Source organism: Anopheles moucheti, chromosome 2 (genome assembly GCF_943734755.1).
Source record: "Anopheles moucheti chromosome 2, idAnoMoucSN_F20_07, whole genome shotgun sequence".
Lineage (NCBI taxonomy): Eukaryota > Metazoa > Arthropoda > Insecta > Diptera > Culicidae > Anopheles > Anopheles moucheti.
In genome coordinates, this window is record NC_069140.1 from 79,397,022 (window position 1) to 79,414,062 (window position 17,041).

The 17,041-nt window shown below is 45.6% G+C and overlaps 3 protein-coding genes across 3 annotated transcripts; 1 reads left to right on the forward strand and 2 right to left on the reverse strand.

Moving 5' to 3' along the window:
* Positions 1-724: 724 nt before the first annotated feature.
* LOC128297525 (glycosylphosphatidylinositol anchor attachment 1 protein) lies at positions 725-2,923 on the reverse strand. The gene is made up of 4 exons (XM_053033192.1): positions 2,537-2,923; positions 1,214-2,472; positions 974-1,139; positions 725-898 (listed from the first exon to the last, which is right to left on the reverse strand). The coding sequence occupies exons 1-4, from the start codon at positions 2,903-2,905 to the stop codon at positions 794-796; spliced, it is 1,899 nt and encodes a 632-aa protein (XP_052889152.1). The 5' UTR covers positions 2,906-2,923; the 3' UTR covers positions 725-793.
* Positions 2,924-3,134: 211 nt separating this feature from the next.
* On the forward strand, positions 3,135-5,537 carry LOC128299775 (serendipity locus protein alpha-like). Its single transcript, XM_053035848.1, has 4 exons — positions 3,135-3,235; positions 3,291-4,911; positions 4,985-5,083; positions 5,158-5,537. Exons 1-4 carry the CDS (start codon positions 3,140-3,142, stop codon positions 5,331-5,333), a joined length of 1,992 nt encoding a protein of 663 aa, XP_052891808.1. The 5' UTR covers positions 3,135-3,139; the 3' UTR covers positions 5,334-5,537.
* A 199-nt stretch (positions 5,538-5,736) lies between these two features.
* On the reverse strand, positions 5,737-16,325 carry LOC128299772 (uncharacterized). The gene is made up of 6 exons (XM_053035846.1): positions 16,200-16,325; positions 9,970-11,190; positions 9,594-9,793; positions 8,916-9,317; positions 7,359-8,850; positions 5,737-7,279 (listed from the first exon to the last, which is right to left on the reverse strand). The coding sequence occupies exons 2-6, from the start codon at positions 11,152-11,154 to the stop codon at positions 6,287-6,289; spliced, it is 4,272 nt and encodes a 1,423-aa protein (XP_052891806.1). The 5' UTR covers positions 11,155-11,190; positions 16,200-16,325; the 3' UTR covers positions 5,737-6,286.
* Between the last annotated feature and the right edge of the window lie 716 nt (positions 16,326-17,041).

The window sequence follows — 17,041 nt, forward strand, 5'->3', positions numbered from 1 at the left end:
CTCCAAGCGCAATGCAATACCCGGTAAAGCAGTCGGGTCCGGGACAAGGTGACTTCTAGCAGTAGGATTATGTTTGACTTTGCCTGCAAGTTTTCTGCTTTCGCCCACAGATATGATACATCTCTTCCGGCTTGCAACTGCAACCGTACCGTCAGAAGAACAAAACCTGCGGGGCAGATTCGTTGCGTTTGCTTCCCAGATAAAAGAAACTTACTTATGAAAAAGGAAAACCGTGTAATATTACGCCAGTTACCACCGAAAAGCAAAGCATAGTGCAAAGATGGTGCTGAAAGAGAAGGGTTTGAAGCTTCTTGGCCGCAACGAAGCGTTTGCAATAGGCAGAAGCATGTAGCAATTTCAGTATTAAATATGCACACGAGCACTTCTTTCTGTGGGGATTTACTCGCGCTGAGCATTCGCGATATGGAAAGCAAGTTAAACGGTTGCTTTATCAATATCATGTTCAAAAAACAACCAATTGCTATAAACAATACAGTAGCTTCGACACAAAGTTATACTATCTTACAAATGTGCTTGATCTTCGCGCGCTGTTTGCCTGCTCTTGGACAAAATTGTATTAAATGTTTTTCAATTTCAATCTTCTCCTAATATTACGATTTCTTATTTGGGAATTACGAAAAGAAAAAATAATAGTTACAGGCATAATAGTAAATATTTTAGAACTTTAATTAAACGCACACAATTAACGGGCTTGTAGTTTCGGAAATGTGTATTACGTTAGAGTGTTACAGTTCACTCGTCAATCACTATAATATATTTGGTTGAACCAGCTTTAACTGTTCTTTTGTTCAGTCTTTGGGAAAAGAAGTACCCACAGCAGAATCCAACATGGGACAAAAATAAGCGCTACCAGATCGAACAGCCAATTTCCATAGATCTATTGTGGAGGAGAGAAAGAAAAAACGTTATTAAACCATTAAAGTAATTTTCATATAATAAAATATTTAATTACCATTGAATCGACAACGGAATACGTAAGCGCATCCATTGTAGCTGTGTGCGCTTTGGTTAGCAATGGTTTGAAAGCTAGCTCCGGAAATAGATACCACGTAAGTCCGATCAGCACACAGTATAAGACAACAAAAGGATTTATCAGCACACAACACAGCCTGGAAAACCTGTAACAATGGAAAAACAAATTCAAATTAGCTACATCTCCATCATTACTTGTATATAATTTAATATTACTTACAACATTGCGCCTCTTGATACGGCCGGTCGAATAAGAATAATAAACGGGACAAGGAAAACGGAGAGACTAAAGCCAAGGGAAAAATTTAACATTCCCACAGCTAACAGGACGGTGCCCAGCTCAAGCAAAACGGCTACGTGCAATGCTTCCCCGTTGATGCTATTCAACGCACAGAATACTGGAAGGGTGATGGCCATAGTCAGCACGCCTTGAAACAGGGAGTACAGTCCGAACTGTGTGGAAAGGTTAGCCTGGTGCAGATACTGGTTTATGGCTTTGCTGTGCGGCAGAAATACGGCCAAAGCGCCAATCGAGTGCGCCACTAGCAGAACAATGCCGACAGTAAAGTATCCGATTTCCGTTGAATTTTTCTGTTTCGATTCCACTTCCTCCTTTTCATCGCTTTCATCACCGGAGTAGTACATCGACAGGTAGTGAATGAACGCTTTGATCAGCAACGATCCGGCCATGAGTGCCAGGCTGGGCATATAATCGCCGATCGAGACGAACCGATCGTTCGACACCAGCAAATAGAAGAAAAAGCTTTGATGGAACCGCTCCAACAGATTGTTCAGACTGCGACTAATGCCTTCAATGATTCGCAGCATCGAACCGATCTCCTGAAACTGTTGCTGTGCCTTTTCACGCTTCACAGCTTCCAGCGTTAGCGCTTCGATGCCGTACTTGTGGAAAAGCCCATGGTTGCCCGTTGGCACACCGCTGGCCTGCGTGAACACCATCGACAGCACATTGAACAGCTTATCCTGATATCGGAATGACCGTTTTGGACTCGAAGATGTTTGTTTATACCCGGCGATGATGCCATTCTTCGAGGACAGTTTCTGCACCAGATTGTGCAGGTCCAGGTTGGGCAGCTGTCCATTGAGTCCTTCAATTTTAAGATTTATATGGCTAATATCTAAGCTTTGTACTTCGAGGTTAATGGCGGCCTGAATGGAACCGGCCCGTGCGCGCAACATGCCCGAATCGAGAATGCGCCCTTCCTCACCACCATGATACGCCTCCAGCCAGGCCTGCATTCCCAGCTGTTCCTGTTCGGTAACGAGGAATATTATATCCTTTGCCCAATACTTCTTTTTACGGGCAAAATCGGCAAAGGCCAACATCAACGGAACACCAGCAGATACATCCGTATGAACAGTTTCTGGCGGTCGATAGGGAACGCTTATAACGATCGATTCTGTCGATGCAATCCGGGGCGCACGAAGTATTCCGAAGACGTTTTCACCTTTAAAACGCTAAAATGAATATGAGATACATTATAACATCATAACGTAACTTCAAATGTAATCATCCACCTACCTTGCCACCACCGAACGGATAGTTGAGCGTAAAGTTATGTGTGTGCGTTTCCAGCCCAAAGCGTCGCATCTTTGCCAACAGCCACGGATAGGGCATACCTTTTGGATAGCTCTCGCGCTCTCGCTGCAGCTCGGCGGACAGTGACTTGACCAGATTCACCGTTTCCATCTCCAGCTCGGAATTTACTAAACCCGGCAGTAGCGCATTCTCCGAAAAGTAGGTAGCAGAGTTAAAGTTTCCATCCGGCAGCGCACAGAAAAAGCCAACGCCCAGCAGATACAGCGTGAAGCAGATGAGCGTATTGTAACGCACCAGTTTGCGGCAATACTTTGCCTTTTGCGAAATCGACGGGTTCGTCAGTAAACCCATCTTGTTTGCCGATCCTTTTCCGTTTCCTATTAAGCCGGTACACAGAAACTGGCGAAAATTGGTCGGATTTGTTTGGTAAATAAAAATCTACACCTGTCACCTATCAAATGCACTCCCTTCAGGAACGGAGTTCCTTCGACGGGAAACGTCAAAGCAACCGTTGACAGTTTGAATGTTTTGAAAAGAAGGTGCGTTGTGTTCTGCGCGTTGTTCGTACGAAATTTACCGGGAAAAATGTTGCCGGAACTTCAGGAATGTATTAAAACGGCACAGGATAATCTGTATCCCGGTTTCGTACCGACAGATAAGAGCGGTCTCCAATGGCTTAATGTAAGAAAGGTGGGTTTTGTTGTACATTCTCTTCTAACCGTAAATATTCTTTCAGTCCGTATGTGCTGATTTGCATCGTCTTTTGCGGATTGTCCACAAGCATCTAATCTTTGATGGAAATGGTAATGTTGGAGTGCTTGAGGCTTGTTTCCTGTGCATCTCACAGATCGTTATGTGTATCCGGTGGTTGGAGAAAACTATCTCCACAGAACTCGATTCGCCAAGCAAACGTCAAGGCTTGCCGCAAGCAAGACAATGCTTCCTAGACCGGATTATCTGGTGCCTGGAACGACTTAAAACCGTGCTGGAAACCGATGCTTCACCCGAGAGTATCTCCGACTCCAACTTTGTCAGCTATCTAGACTTGGCGCTTAGCCTGATAGCTCCACTAACCGTTGCCAGTGATGCAGATTGCGCGGAAGATGAGTATGAAACGAAGTACAATGAAGTCATCGTGGAGAGTGGTCGAATTCGGTCGGTCGTGGAAGCATTAATATCGCAAACGTTCGGGTTTTGCAATGTGCTGCCAGATGCGGACAGAAAGCGCATTACCAACATTTGTCAAAAAGTCCTCAAGGAATGCATTGCGCTGGAGCGGGAAAACGACGGAAAGGATTCGAGTGACAAAAAGCTGCGTGTAAGCATTCTTGAAAGTGCCATCTATCAGCTGGAAACACACGTCAACGAATGTCTGATACGACTGGTGTACGACACATTCGGTGACAACGATCGCCGGCTACTTGCGCAACTACGAACCAGCATCAGTTCCGGTGTAAGCGAGGAGCAAATTGATGAGCTTACCAAACCGTTCGATAACTTTGTCGAGCGCTTGATGCAGATTGGACTGTTTGCCATATCGTACGCTGATAATCTGAAAATATCGTCCGCCATTCGTAGCTGTTTGGCCTCGCTGGAAGCACTCGACTCGTATCTTATTCCCTCGCTGTACGTAGGAACGGACAGCAATTCGATGGTGCTGGAACAGCACTGGCTAGAGGAATCGGCAACACTGTGCGTGCTGGTGCACAAAATAATCGACACCAATGCATTTGCTCTATCACTAATCGAGCTGTTAGATGAAGCATTGGATGCGTTGCAGCAAAACTTTAACCTACCGAAAGCGCTCGCAATGGTTAGTAAAGCGGAAATATTTCTACACCATCTTGAAATCAATTCGCTCGAAGCAATGCTGCAGGACAAGTATCTCAACATCCTCTACGGTGATTATCGTACGATGGTGCTAGAATGTCGCGCGATCGTAAAATGTGCCGAAAAGAACACGAACATTGATTCATCGCGCATTATTAAACGATTCCGAGTGCTCCAGGCAAAATTACGCAAAATGCAAGTCGCTATTAACACTGATAAGGACGTAAGAACCACGCCCGGAGACGATCTTATATCCCACAAGCAGGATATATCGTCAAACATTCCGGAACCTTCCCCGGAACGGCGTACAATTGAAGCGAACCTACAGGAACTGTTTTCCGCCAGCCAGATGCGCATGTCGTCCACAAACATTCTGTACCGTAGCCGGCGTGGTGAGCCGGGCAAGAGGAGATTAGAAGCAGCATCGTTGCTTGAAATAAACACATTTTCCGAAATTATCGCCCACCGAAGAGATCGTGCGGTAACGACGCCTGAGAAGGGTTCGATCAGAAGAAAGCCATTAAGAAGTATGGTTGAATGGGAAATATTTATCTATAAGGCACATTATTTTAACGCTACTTTTCTTTTTTTCTTTTGCAGGAAACAGCCTGCGTGTGGCAATGTTCAAAAGACAGCAGCGCGATCAAACGGCGGAGTTGTACGAAAGCATTAAAAGCGACATCGATCTACAGATTACAGGTGTGTAACGTTATTTTCCATGCGTATTGTGTCCCTTCTAGCAGTTTCTAATGTTATTTTCGTACTTTCATCAGACATACTCGATGAGTTAACTGACTTATCGCACACGTTCTCAACGCATCCTTCAAGTAAGTTAACGTCCTCTGATAATAATCCATCAACGACAATCATTCGTAAGTCTATCACCAATGAGGAGATAGCGGTCGTAGATGATAATAAGATAAGAATCAACATATACACTGATATATGAACGGGGGGATTCCGTCCGTAGTGGGATGGAAAGCAATCGCTAGTTATCTGGTTAATAATTTTCCAACAGCAGACAAAAGCTTGGGTTGAAATTGTTTGATAAAAAGAATTTTACGGTCAGATATCTTCACATATTGCATTGCAACTAATCGACAAAAGATGATTTATATTAAACATTCGTAGAATTTATTTTATCGCGTGGGGTATGGTTTTAAGTAATCAAGAACGAAATTGTTCCATAAAACCAATCTTACATCTAAGGAATGTAATAAACGTCGTACATTATCTAAGAGTATAAGCTATATTCCGGCAGGCAACCGTAGCCTGGCATTAATGCACCCGATAATCTAGCACACTAAAAGTTGAGCGAAGATTAGACTAAAATGTGTACAATCTGTAAAAATGCGTTTTTTGAGAGACTTAAACATACGATCCTGCTATTTTCCGACCGCTTCAGTCATGCATTATGCGCTAGTTATTATTTGCTAATCGACAAATTGTCATGTAACTAATGTAACGTTACATCGCTCTCTTTCCTTTTCTACATTACTACATCGCTAGATGTTCCTGTTATCCGAAACTATTCGATTTTTCGTTATCACACGCAACGATCTCCTCACAACGTGTGCGATACGTTTTTTTTCTTCTAGACAGTAGGAGCTTCATTGAAAGACTGTGAAAACCAAACACATGCACTCTACTTTGGCACAGTTCAGGGAGGGATAGTTTTGGACGCTATATTAACTATAGCAGCAGCAAACATTTCACTAAAATACAAATTAAATCATATGTACTAGCAAACGAACAAACGCCGCTCCACGAGTAGTAGCGTTGCATTGCCCGACATTGTAAAGTTTTACTGGTACTTATCTACCGTAAAAAGGCAGTGTACAGAATGTACAGTAGGAGGTAACAGCACCCAACCCGCAGGTTTCGTTCGTTTGCTAACAACCGTCATATGAGATGTACGGTACGCGGACTGCTGTTGCCGTTGCTTCCAATGTTGCTGCTGCTGTTGTTGACGTCCATTGGCGTGACCGTCGCCTGCACGGCGGGTGGTCGCATCGCAAAGGACGCGGGCGGTGGAAATAGCAGCTGGTTCGAGGATGGACGATAAAAGCGCAAATAGTGAATGTAACCCTCATCGTCCATCGTGAGAAATTTGCTAAACTCTCGATTCATGATCAACCGCTTCGCCCGTCCGATTAGCTTGATGCAGGACAGTAGGTACGGTTTGCTGTAAGAGCCCCGCTTATCGGACCAGTACGCCGACTCGGCGAACCGTTCGCCGAGGAAGCTTTTCTGTACCGGACTGCCCACGACCGGTGTGGAGAAACCCGAATGGTTGCTACCGTTCGACCGACGGTTTTCGTTCGCCGCGACCATTCCGTCGGCCGTTCGGCGCGATGTAAACCGACCGGACAGCCGTATGCTCGATACGCTCTTGCGCGGTTGATTGTTCACCAAATAGTCGACGCTCCAGAACACGATCAGATCACCGACGCTAACCAATATGTGCGGTGCGCCCGGTTCATTCCAGTTGCTAAAGTACAGTTCCGACACCGGGAACTGGTGCGATTCCAGCACACCGAGCTGCCGGTTGAGATCCAGCTGGTGCAGTATGATTCGGCCGTCGTGGCAACCCACGGCCAGGAACTCACCGTCCGCCGACAAGGCACAGCTGCAGATCACTTTGCTACCGCTACCGGTGCCGAACGGGGTGTGTTTGCTTTGTGCCGGTTTCACCGTCAGTAGCTCGTCGAACGGTGCCAAATCGGACGATTCGATGAGACCCTGTTGCAACCCGAGGTGGTAAATGATACCATCTGCTGTGCACAGTATGAGTGCCGACCGTGGCAGCTGCTGGTAGGCTGATGCGCCGTAAGAACGTTCTATCTCTTTTTGTACTAATTCCGGTGGTTCATAGCGTTTCTCAAAGTCATATATCTGCGGGATAAAGCGAAGAAAAACATGCGAATGGTAAGTAATGGGATATTGCCATTAACTAACTCCTAATCCTTCTTACCTGTATCGAACAACGATCACCAATCAGCAGCAGGAAACGATCGTACAGCAAGTAACACTTCCGTACGGTATCGGGCAGTTCTTTTTCCTCGCGCCCGTTCACGTATAGTTTGCAGATACCTTTGCCCGCTATCACCAACACTTCCAGATTATCCCGATCCGTGGCACATTGGAAGTAATCCAGGTACGTGACCTCCGTACCGAGATTCGCCACATTCACCATCTGGGTGCTGCTGTGCCATTCCGACATCTTGAGCAGCTTTCCATTTTCAAGCCCAAAATAGTACGCGGATGGTGTTTTGATTACGGATAGCACGGGTGCGTCGATATTTTCATTGGTGAACGTTTTCTCGTGCGACACACGCCAATCATTGTCGTGCAGCAGCGTCTGCTGCAGTCGGCAGTGTCGATCGACGGTGTTTAGCAGCACCGGATCATCTTCCAGGCTGGCGAGAAACACCGTGGTACCTTCCAGCTGGTACTGGTTGGTTGTGTCCAGCGATAAGCTGTACAGATTCATCGCATTTTCGCCATCCTTCGAGATGGACGCCAGCAGCACATGGGACATGCTTTCCTCCATCATCAACACGTCCAGATCGACGATCGAGTGACTGTTGTTCATGCGCCGCACCTCGACCCCTTCGCTGATGTTGACGATGGAGATGCCGCGCTGCGTACCGAGCACAACGAACCGCTTGTCCTCCGTCACCACACTGCACGTGTTGACCGCATGTTTGCTCTCGTACACAATCCGGGCCGCATTCGGTCCGCCGTCCTGGTGGACTGCCCGCAAACGCACCTGGCTTTCGTTGACGAAAAGCAGCCCTTGTGGCAGCTGGTGCACATTGAGTGCTTCCTCCGGCTCGACGAACCGTGACTCGATGCTGGTCGACATCATGTTGAAAATGATTCCCATATGGGTTGCACCAACAACGACCAAAAACAGGCAGCGCCGGACGGCGCTACCACTGTGCTCATAGTCGAAATCTCGCAACGGCAGCAGTATGTACGCATTGTGTATGTCCGTTTGGTGTTTAATGTCTGGCTTTTCCGTGCGGAACTCGATATTGTACACCTTGTACACGCACAGCAGTCCCGTCTGACTGATCGCGATCAGTTCCGTGTGTCGGCTTTGCTTCAACACACAGAAACAGCTAAAGCCACCGGATATTGCGAGTGTTTTTTCCGCCTCGCGTACGGTAGCGTCGCGCATGCGATAGTCCGGCCGGTCCGGTGGGTTTTTGGTCGACCACACCTTTATCAATCCACGCCTGTTGAGCGCCACCAGGAATTGGTCCGTCTTCTGCATGTCTTTGATCTGATCGCCATGGCAACCCTTAAATGTCATCGGCGGCACCACGTAGTCTACCGAGAGATTCCACAGCTGTATGTCGTTGTTTGCCAGCGACACGAACACATGGCTCTGATCCTGAAAGCGCACCACATCGGGACGATGGCAAAGCTTAATCACCGACGATTCAAATCCATGCGATCTGCAAAACAAAAAAAGCTGATGAACTACGCTGCTTGAAGGGATTGCTTATCTTCAATTACTTACACATCACAAAACCAGAGATGGTTCTTAAACTTCTCCACCTGCACTTTGGCCATTCTACCGATCTCCCCGGGAAAGTTGAGGGCCCTCTGCAGGAGCCGCGAATCTTCGGGCAGTAAACATTCCGCCACCATCAGAAATTCAATCAGCGCGTCAATGATGAACTCTTCATCGACGTGGGGAAATATTTTGTCCTGATATTTGCGCAGATCGCCAACCGTATTCGCTAGCCCAGCGATGCGCAGCTTCTGCTCGAGAAAGCCGAAATCTTGATACAGCATTGGGAACAGATCATGCTCCCCGGCCTTATCTATGTGGTATCCAATGTAGAAGTGAAAGTAGTCATCGTTCGGGAACTCGTTGGTCAGTTCTAGCTCCCTGCGATTGTCGAGTTTCTCGCGAATGCTGTAGATATTACAATAGGCGAGATGACAATTTAGAAGGAATTACGAAACTAAAGCTACGGCATATTTTGTTAAATAAGTCGTTGGTAAAATATCATTAGTTCCGAGAGTGTGGAGGTGTTAATACCGTTGTGGTAACGATTTTTGTTTGTTTTTTTTTTTATAACTGTCAGTATCCAAAAAACATTCCGGTTGCACGTGCACCGCGATGAGAGCATGTGCGGAACAGGGGGGGGTTTGGTTGGCCCACGTGAGCATTAGAACAAGCGGTGCATACCTATAGTTTTTTAGCAGACGACGATGAAGTTTTATCATATCTGAGCCCGGTGGATGCATGATATCGTTATAGCAAATGTATTGCATCATATAAAACATCTTATTCTTACAGACACGCTTCTCCAGCAGTCCGCGCCGTTCCAACTTCGACAGGAAGCATTCGGTCGTCTTGTTATCCTTCCCCCAGTACATCTCCAGCACCTAAGACAGATAGAGACACGTACACGCATGTGCAAAGAAACATTGTGAAAGAGTGTGTTAGCAATGTGTGTTTATGTGTGACATTAACTGTTGTAGTTGTGTTAATAGAGGCGCGCTAGCAGCTAGTAGTAACGCTTAGCAGTAGTGAGGCGAGTAAGTATAGGTAAAATCATTACACGCGGCGATAGTGGCACGTTGTCCCGGAAGATCACCAAATCGCGGAAACACTGCTGCTCCTCCTCGGTGAACTGCTCCAGCGTAGAGGTGATCGTACGCGAAACTCGCTCCGATCGACCGATGCTAAAGTTTTGCAAATTGTCAATGTGCTGCTGCCAGTTGATTTGTTTCTCCTCGTTTTGGCACTCTTCGCTCATCCGCAGCGCGATCAGGTTGATTAGGAATGGATTACCCTGGCACGCACGGCACAGTTCCGTCGCTTCGGCCGGTAACATGGTGCTTTTCTTCTTCAGGGCTCTCGCAAACAGTTCGAGCCCTTCGTCCTCGGTGAAACCCTGCGGCAGTTCCACCACGAACCGTTCCGATTCGCTCACCTCACCCACCACATCCGTGTTGCTCGTGATCACGACCGTTTTGCACTTGAAGTCGAAATCCTTGATCAGTTCGGCACTGCGCACGTGCGCCAGCACTAGCAAACTTTCCGACAGTTCCTTCTCGAATGCCTGGGTAAAGTTGCGCTTCCAGTAGTCGATTTTGTTCGACGGATAGCTGTAGTTATTGCTGCGCTCCTCCTGCTTGACCGCATCCCCAAGCTGGACACGCAGCTTTTCCAGCATTTCCAGCGTGGTTTCCTTGGTGTTACAGTACGCCAGATCCAGGTAGAAGATTTTATAGTTCATGCGCATCACCACCGTCAGGTCTTCGCAGGCCTGACACACGAGCGTCTGTTTGCCGGTGCCGATCTTGCCATTGATGAACAGATACCGATGTTCCGACGCCCCGTGGCGCAACGACATCAGGTGTTTGTGTATTGTCCACCGCAAATTCTTCCTGTACACACCGATCGAATGCGACGGCATGAATGATTCATTCCTGTACGACTGGTACTGGTTATAGCTCTTCATCGGCATTTCGCGAAACAGCTCCCACTTTTCCACGATCCAGTAGTAGTCGTTCCGCAGTGCTTCCATAAACCGGACTACTATGTTTGGATCGCGGTGCTGCTTCACCTCCAGTATCATACACATCAGGTCCAGTCTGAACGTTTCGTTCGGTTCGTTCGTAATCTCAATGCATTCCTCATTGTTGAACACATGGTGGTGTATGAAAGCTTGCAACACATCGTAAACGTCTAGGTCCCCCAGCACCGCCCTGAGGGACTTCAGGCAGTTAAGATCGTTCATGTTGTACTATTGCTTTGTGTTTATTGCCAACGATTGCTGTAACGAGACGAGAGGGAGAATATTCAAACATAAAGTTAATCGGAATCTCCTTGTTTTGCAAGCGAAGGTTAATAAATTGGTGTTGTGGGAATTTGATAACAGATGGCGCTGTGAGTTGTTTAGTAGCTTTCATATTGCTAAAGTAAATAGTGTTCTTCAGAAGTTGCAGCTTCTACAGCGAATTCTAAGTTGTTCTTTGTAGGGTTATAATTTACTTTATTACTTAGGAAGAAAAAAGACTAAACCACTATTACTAAAGGCTACTACTAATAGATGTGTATGGTAACCATGCTCTAGGGGAATTTAATGATTTAGAGATGATGTAAGGGATTTTGATCTTCCTGCGTTGGATGCTCTCCTGGTATCAGGAGCTTAAAAAACTGGTAATTTTTGGCGAGTTTTCTGTCTCGATTGACATGGAAAAAGCATCCTCCTGCGTTGGATGCTCTCCTGGTATCAGGAGCTTGAAAAACTGGTAATTTTTGGCGAGTTTTCTGTCTCGATTGACACGGAAAAAGCATCTTCCTGCGCTGGATGCTCTCCTGGTATCAGGAGCTTGAAAAACTGGTCATTTTGAGCGAGTTTTCTGTATCGATTGACACGGAAAAAGCATCCTCCTGCGTTGGATGCTCTTCTGATATCAGGAGCTTGAAAAACTGGTAATTTTTGGCGAGTTTTCTGTCTCGATTGACACGGAAAAAGCATCCTCCTGCGTTGGATGCTCTCCTGGTATCAGGAGCTTGAAAAACTGGTCATTTCTGACGAGTTTTCTGTCTCGATTGACACTGAAAAAGCATCATCCTGCGTTGGATGCTCTCCTGGTATCAGGAGCTTGAAAAACTGGTAATTTTTGGCGAGTTTTCTGTCTCGATTGACACGGAAAAAGCATCCTCCTGCGTTGGATGCTCTCCTGGTATCAGGAGCTTGAAAAACTAGTAATTGTTTGCGAGTTTTCTGTCTCGATTGACACGGAAAAAGCATCTTCCTGTGCTGGATGCTCTCCTGGTATCAGGAGCTTGAAAAACTGGTAATTTTTGGCGAGTTTTCTGTCTCGATTGACACGAAAAAAGCATCCTCCTGCGTTGGATGCTCTCCTGGTATCATGGGAGTGATGGGAAATGATCCCAAAGTTGGGATCGGATCGTGTAAATTTACACGATACCGGGATCGGATGGGATCAAGTGATCTCTGGTGGGAGGGGGGGTTAATGCACTTTTCCATATAAGGGATTACTATTTCCATGCAATGGTGATCCCGGATCGCTAGGGATCACAATCCATGTACAAGGGATCACAATCCCCATACATGGGATCACTATTTCCATGCAATGGTGATCCCGGATCGCTAGGGATGGAATCATTTAACTTCTTTTTTACCATTTCGATTATAACATCGCGATATCTGCTTTTTGGGCCAGGCTAATTAATGACTCCTTGTAGTCTTCTAGTTTAGTTTAATCTCCTCTGACGCGTTGTTAGATTTAAGATTAAACTATAAGATTCCTTTTGTTAAGCCTTATGGGCGGACAAATTATTTCCGTTTAATAATTATAACAAACAACTACACTATTCAACAGTGATCCCGGATCATTTGACCCCATATTATGGGAATGGCTCAGATTTTTCAAGCCTGGATCGGATCGAATCAACCGATCCACCTCCAACTTCTCATCACTAGTCATACTGTGTGCTTGGTGGGACCAGCTGTACGTAGTGTATTATGAGCTGCTAGTGTGTTATTGACCCAACAAACCCCTACACTAGTAGGTACAGCCATTACACCGTCCAAATTTTTCCGATCGTTGCAAAATGTTCGGACTGTCCAGTATATTTGCAATTATTAATTCGTAATGGAATCTCGACTCTTACTTGGAAATCGCCAGATTTTATTTAGTTCAATTCGATTTCTTTCCAAAACCGATATTTAATACAGCATTCGCGGAACACTCCATTAGGTAGATCCTTCTAGTAAACTGTGACCTATGCTATAAGGCTGTCAGCAACAATATTAAAAAGCTTGGTTTTTGGTCAGTTTCTACTTGCTACATGCGCTCGACCAATGTCGGATTGCAACAACATCACATTCACGAGTCTCGTCATGTACCGCATGGCCGTTTAGGTACATGACGTGAACCAGATAGAAGCCTTGCTCACCAATGTGTCCCCGTGTCTACGATTTAACATTACAACGCTGACAAGAAGCTCACGGTTACTCACATCGGCTATTGCAACTCTATATGGAAATAAAACCTTCACAAGTACACGGGTGACGCTTAGACATCCTCCCCCCAAGTGAAAGTGAAACCAACATACATGTTTATGTTTATTGAACGTCGCGTGTTGCCGTTTATATTGCGTTAAAATTTAACGAACAATTTTTAAAAAGCCACTGCGTCTCGTTACCAGTTTTCATAGAACTAACAGCTATTCTTTCCGGCAACTTCACCAGGAACTGGGAAAAATAAACATCTAGCCGATGAATTATCAGCTAAATCAACATGTTATAGCCTCTGAGTGAATAATCGAAGTGCGAACGCTAAATCCATTTCAATCACTTTTACTACCCGCTCAGGTCGCGCACGGTGGAAGTGTGATGCGTCTGATAACGGCCGACAATAAAACTCAATTACGACACGTACGCCGTTGAATCGCGCTGCCGGACCCGCAATGACTCAGTAGCGTCTTCTACCGGCACAACCTACATATTGCGACGTCAATAAAAACACTAAGATGATTGCTTGGAATGCAAGAAAGAAGTCGTATGCGTTGCACTTAGGTACAATGTATACGTATCTGTATCTTTAATGAAATAACTAAGAGTTCCTTGAATTCTGTAAAGTATTTTTAATATCTGGCTTAGCGTCCTGCTGTCACAATTGAAAGATAGACACGCACTAAATCAACATCGCATTGACAGATCGCATTGAAAGTTCATTGCACTCGGGGTCGGCTTCATCCTTTTCCTAAAAACCCGCGTCACAAACGATTCCACACGCCCAGATGTGCTGTTCTGTTTGCACCGAATAAAAATCACATCGATATATTTATCAGCTGCAAAAACAGCACAGACGGGGGGACACACAAGCACTAACAGTAAAGGAAAACATCAACATCGTGCTCGGTCGTGTTGGGGGGGTAAATACGAAAAATACACATCCATCAACCCTGTTTGCGCAGCGAAAGGAACGATCGTACAGAGACCGGGAGACCAGATGATGTTTCGCAAACAGCAACTTGAAGTGCTTTCACTGTTCCTATACACATCATAAAACACGCGCTTGTTATGTACGCGCACACACACAACATAGAAACACGCAAGCGCGAGAAGGAAAAACCACATACAGCATTAATGATAAGATCGCACGAAGGTCACGAAAGCGGTGCCGCAAGAATGTTACGATCTTCAACAAAAATCCCCTAAAAATGAGGTCTCTGTTGGACTCCTGCACTAGCAAACTAATACAATCTGTTGCGTCATCGCTATCTTAAATTCTGCAAAAAAAGGGCACCTTTAATTAACGTTCCTTCTTTATACTTGTGGCCCGTATTGGCCAAAACAAAATGGTTGCAAAAAAACAGAAGCGAACAAGTTTGTGCGCCAAAAGCCTTAGTACAAGGGGCTGAAGGAACTCGATGCGTTTGAATTAGAGATGAGAATAATCACTCTTTTCAATGATTTGAATCAGAGTCAAAGAGTGGGTTTAAAGATTTGAAACCTTTACTCACTCTTTTGAGATTCATTTAAAAGGATTACACTGCATCAATGTTTTTAATCACTCTTTTGCGTTTATACTCACTCTCACTCTCTGTACCGGCTAGAAACTCACTCAAGAGTGAGTAAAACTGTTTTATCACTCTTTAGATTATAATCACTCTATAAGAGTGAGTTTTGTAACTTAACTGTTTAACTGTTTTATCACTGCTTTTGGATTGAAATAATTCTGTAGGTGTGATAAATTATTATTTATTCATTTTTAATATACTTACAGCATTATTTGAATTATTTGAATGATAAAACACTTTTACTCACTCCTATTCAATGATTTGAATCCAAAACGAATTATAAAACACTGTCACTCTCTTTTACATTCTTCCTGTTTTACTTAATGTATACAATCCAACAAGAGAAAGAACACATTACAATCTCAACTGAGTGATAATACACTTTTATTCACTCTCATAAGATAGTGAATGAGTTTCTAGTCGGCACAGAGAGTGAGAGTGAGTATAAACGCAAAAGAGTGGTTAAAGGAGTCATAAGAACTTTTCGTGCTGATTTATACTCATTCACTCTCTCGAAGGTTTCAACTCACTCACTCACTCTTACTTAGCGCGCACATCTCTAGTTTGAATAATAAGCGATCGAACGTCACACTGTGATGAGGTGGGGGGGCGGTAAACCATTAGTTCGCGATCAACTCCACCATTTTGATTTTTCATCTCCCATCATCTTCCAAAATCGAAGACGTTTAGGGGAGGAGGATGGTAACGCTTATCTGTTTCGCATCCGCACTTTATTTGCATAATTCTCGATATATGCTAACCAATTTTTGGGGGGGGGAGAGATTGTGTGTGTGATGGAGCGCCTTATAGCCCGTATAGCACACACGCACACGTAGTTGGCAAAAAAACTATCCCCCAAGGGGTGTCTAACCCTCATCCGGTTTTGGTGGCATTTGGGTTAAGAGGGGCGAGGGTTTCTTCACTATCCACATAGGAATTTCAATTCGTAGCCTCTAGGAGGAAGATAAAAAAAAGAACACACACAATATGGGCCAGCCACAATCGTAAGCCACGACGACACGCTGCGACAGCGCCTTTAATGGAAGTGGGCGACAATTATCTCTTCTGTCGAGTTGTTGTTATTTCCTTCTTTAATGAAATTCTTTGCACCGAGGGGGGGAGAGGGTTCACTACTGTTCCGAAGCGATTTGCTACAATTGCTGACTGGGTCACTCTTGGGCCGTATAGCATATCTGCTAGCGCGCACGATCGGTTTATACTCACCGGAGTTTCAAGCATGGCATCCGCACATGCGGCGGCGAAACAGCTGCTCCTTTCGAGAGGGCCCTCTTCTGTTGCAGTGTGTACCTGCGGCAGGGCAGAAGGTCAGCACAAAAATGCACCGCTGCAGCGTATCTAAACCCATATACGGCCCCACACACACACTGCTTTGAAACTAACTTCCTTTCCACTTTTTCTCGCGATTTCTCCCCCCCACCCGATCAACGATTCACGTTAGCCGGATAATCCTTTCCCCACTGCGCACTGCAATGAAGACTGATCTAACACAATAAAGATTGATCGTACGATGCGGCTAGCGAGTTTGCGAAGCGTGCCTCGTTACGCTGAAGCACGCGTTTAACGGGTTGTGGAGTTATGGACGATTGGAACGTTTTTTTTTGCTATTCCTTCCACACCTTACTGCACAAAACCGAGAATCGCACTGAAACCGCGCAGTTGAGCAGTGGCGCTCTGGGCCCGCTAACTCTGACTGACAGACACGCGGCGGGAGCCTGTTGCGTTTTCACTCCATCCACCAGGGCACAACGAGCACGACTGGCCGGCGAGTCCCGCGACTGTGCGTTCGGAGTCCGCACCGTCTCTTGCGTGCGAGCACCAACACACAGCAAGAACTGGTTTTGTTGGAGTATCGCGTATTACTTCATCGATATATGTATGTGGCCAAAAGTGGCACGGTCGGTGGCTCGCGCAGAACTATATGCTTGTCTGTCTGTGTTTAATCTTCCTGCACACACCCCTACCTCTCCTATGTTTCCTGTCCTCGAAAACAAGCGCCCGTAGCATAATGATGACTAACGCGTCAAGAAACTTGGGGGCAAGTTCAT

What these genes read in the sequence shown, in the direction of transcription:
- LOC128297525 (XM_053033192.1), bottom strand. Translation starts at nt 2,905, where the DNA reads ATGGGTTTACTGACGAACCCGTCGATTTCGCAAAAGGCAAAGTATTGC. An exon ending in GTATCAAGAGGCGCAATGTT is followed by an intron (nt 1,140 to 1,213) that starts GTAAGTAATATT and finishes CCATTGTTACAG; the next exon opens with GTTTTCCAGGCTGTGTTGTG. An exon ending in ATTCCGTTGTCGATTCAATG is followed by an intron (nt 899 to 973) that starts GTAATTAAATAT and finishes CCTCCACAATAG; the next exon opens with ATCTATGGAAATTGGCTGTT.
- LOC128299775 (XM_053035848.1), top strand. Translation starts at nt 3,140, where the DNA reads ATGTTGCCGGAACTTCAGGAATGTATTAAAACGGCACAGGATAATCTG. An exon ending in GCGGTCTCCAATGGCTTAAT is followed by an intron (nt 3,236 to 3,290) that starts GTAAGAAAGGTG and finishes ATATTCTTTCAG; the next exon opens with TCCGTATGTGCTGATTTGCA. An exon ending in CATCGATCTACAGATTACAG is followed by an intron (nt 5,084 to 5,157) that starts GTGTGTAACGTT and finishes TACTTTCATCAG; the next exon opens with ACATACTCGATGAGTTAACT.
- LOC128299772 (XM_053035846.1), bottom strand. Translation starts at nt 11,154, where the DNA reads ATGAACGATCTTAACTGCCTGAAGTCCCTCAGGGCGGTGCTGGGGGAC. An exon ending in CGTCTGCTAAAAAACTATAG is followed by an intron (nt 9,318 to 9,593) that starts GTATGCACCGCT and finishes TAATATCTACAG; the next exon opens with CATTCGCGAGAAACTCGACA. An exon ending in GTGATCGTTGTTCGATACAG is followed by an intron (nt 7,280 to 7,358) that starts GTAAGAAGGATT and finishes TTTATCCCGCAG; the next exon opens with ATATATGACTTTGAGAAACG.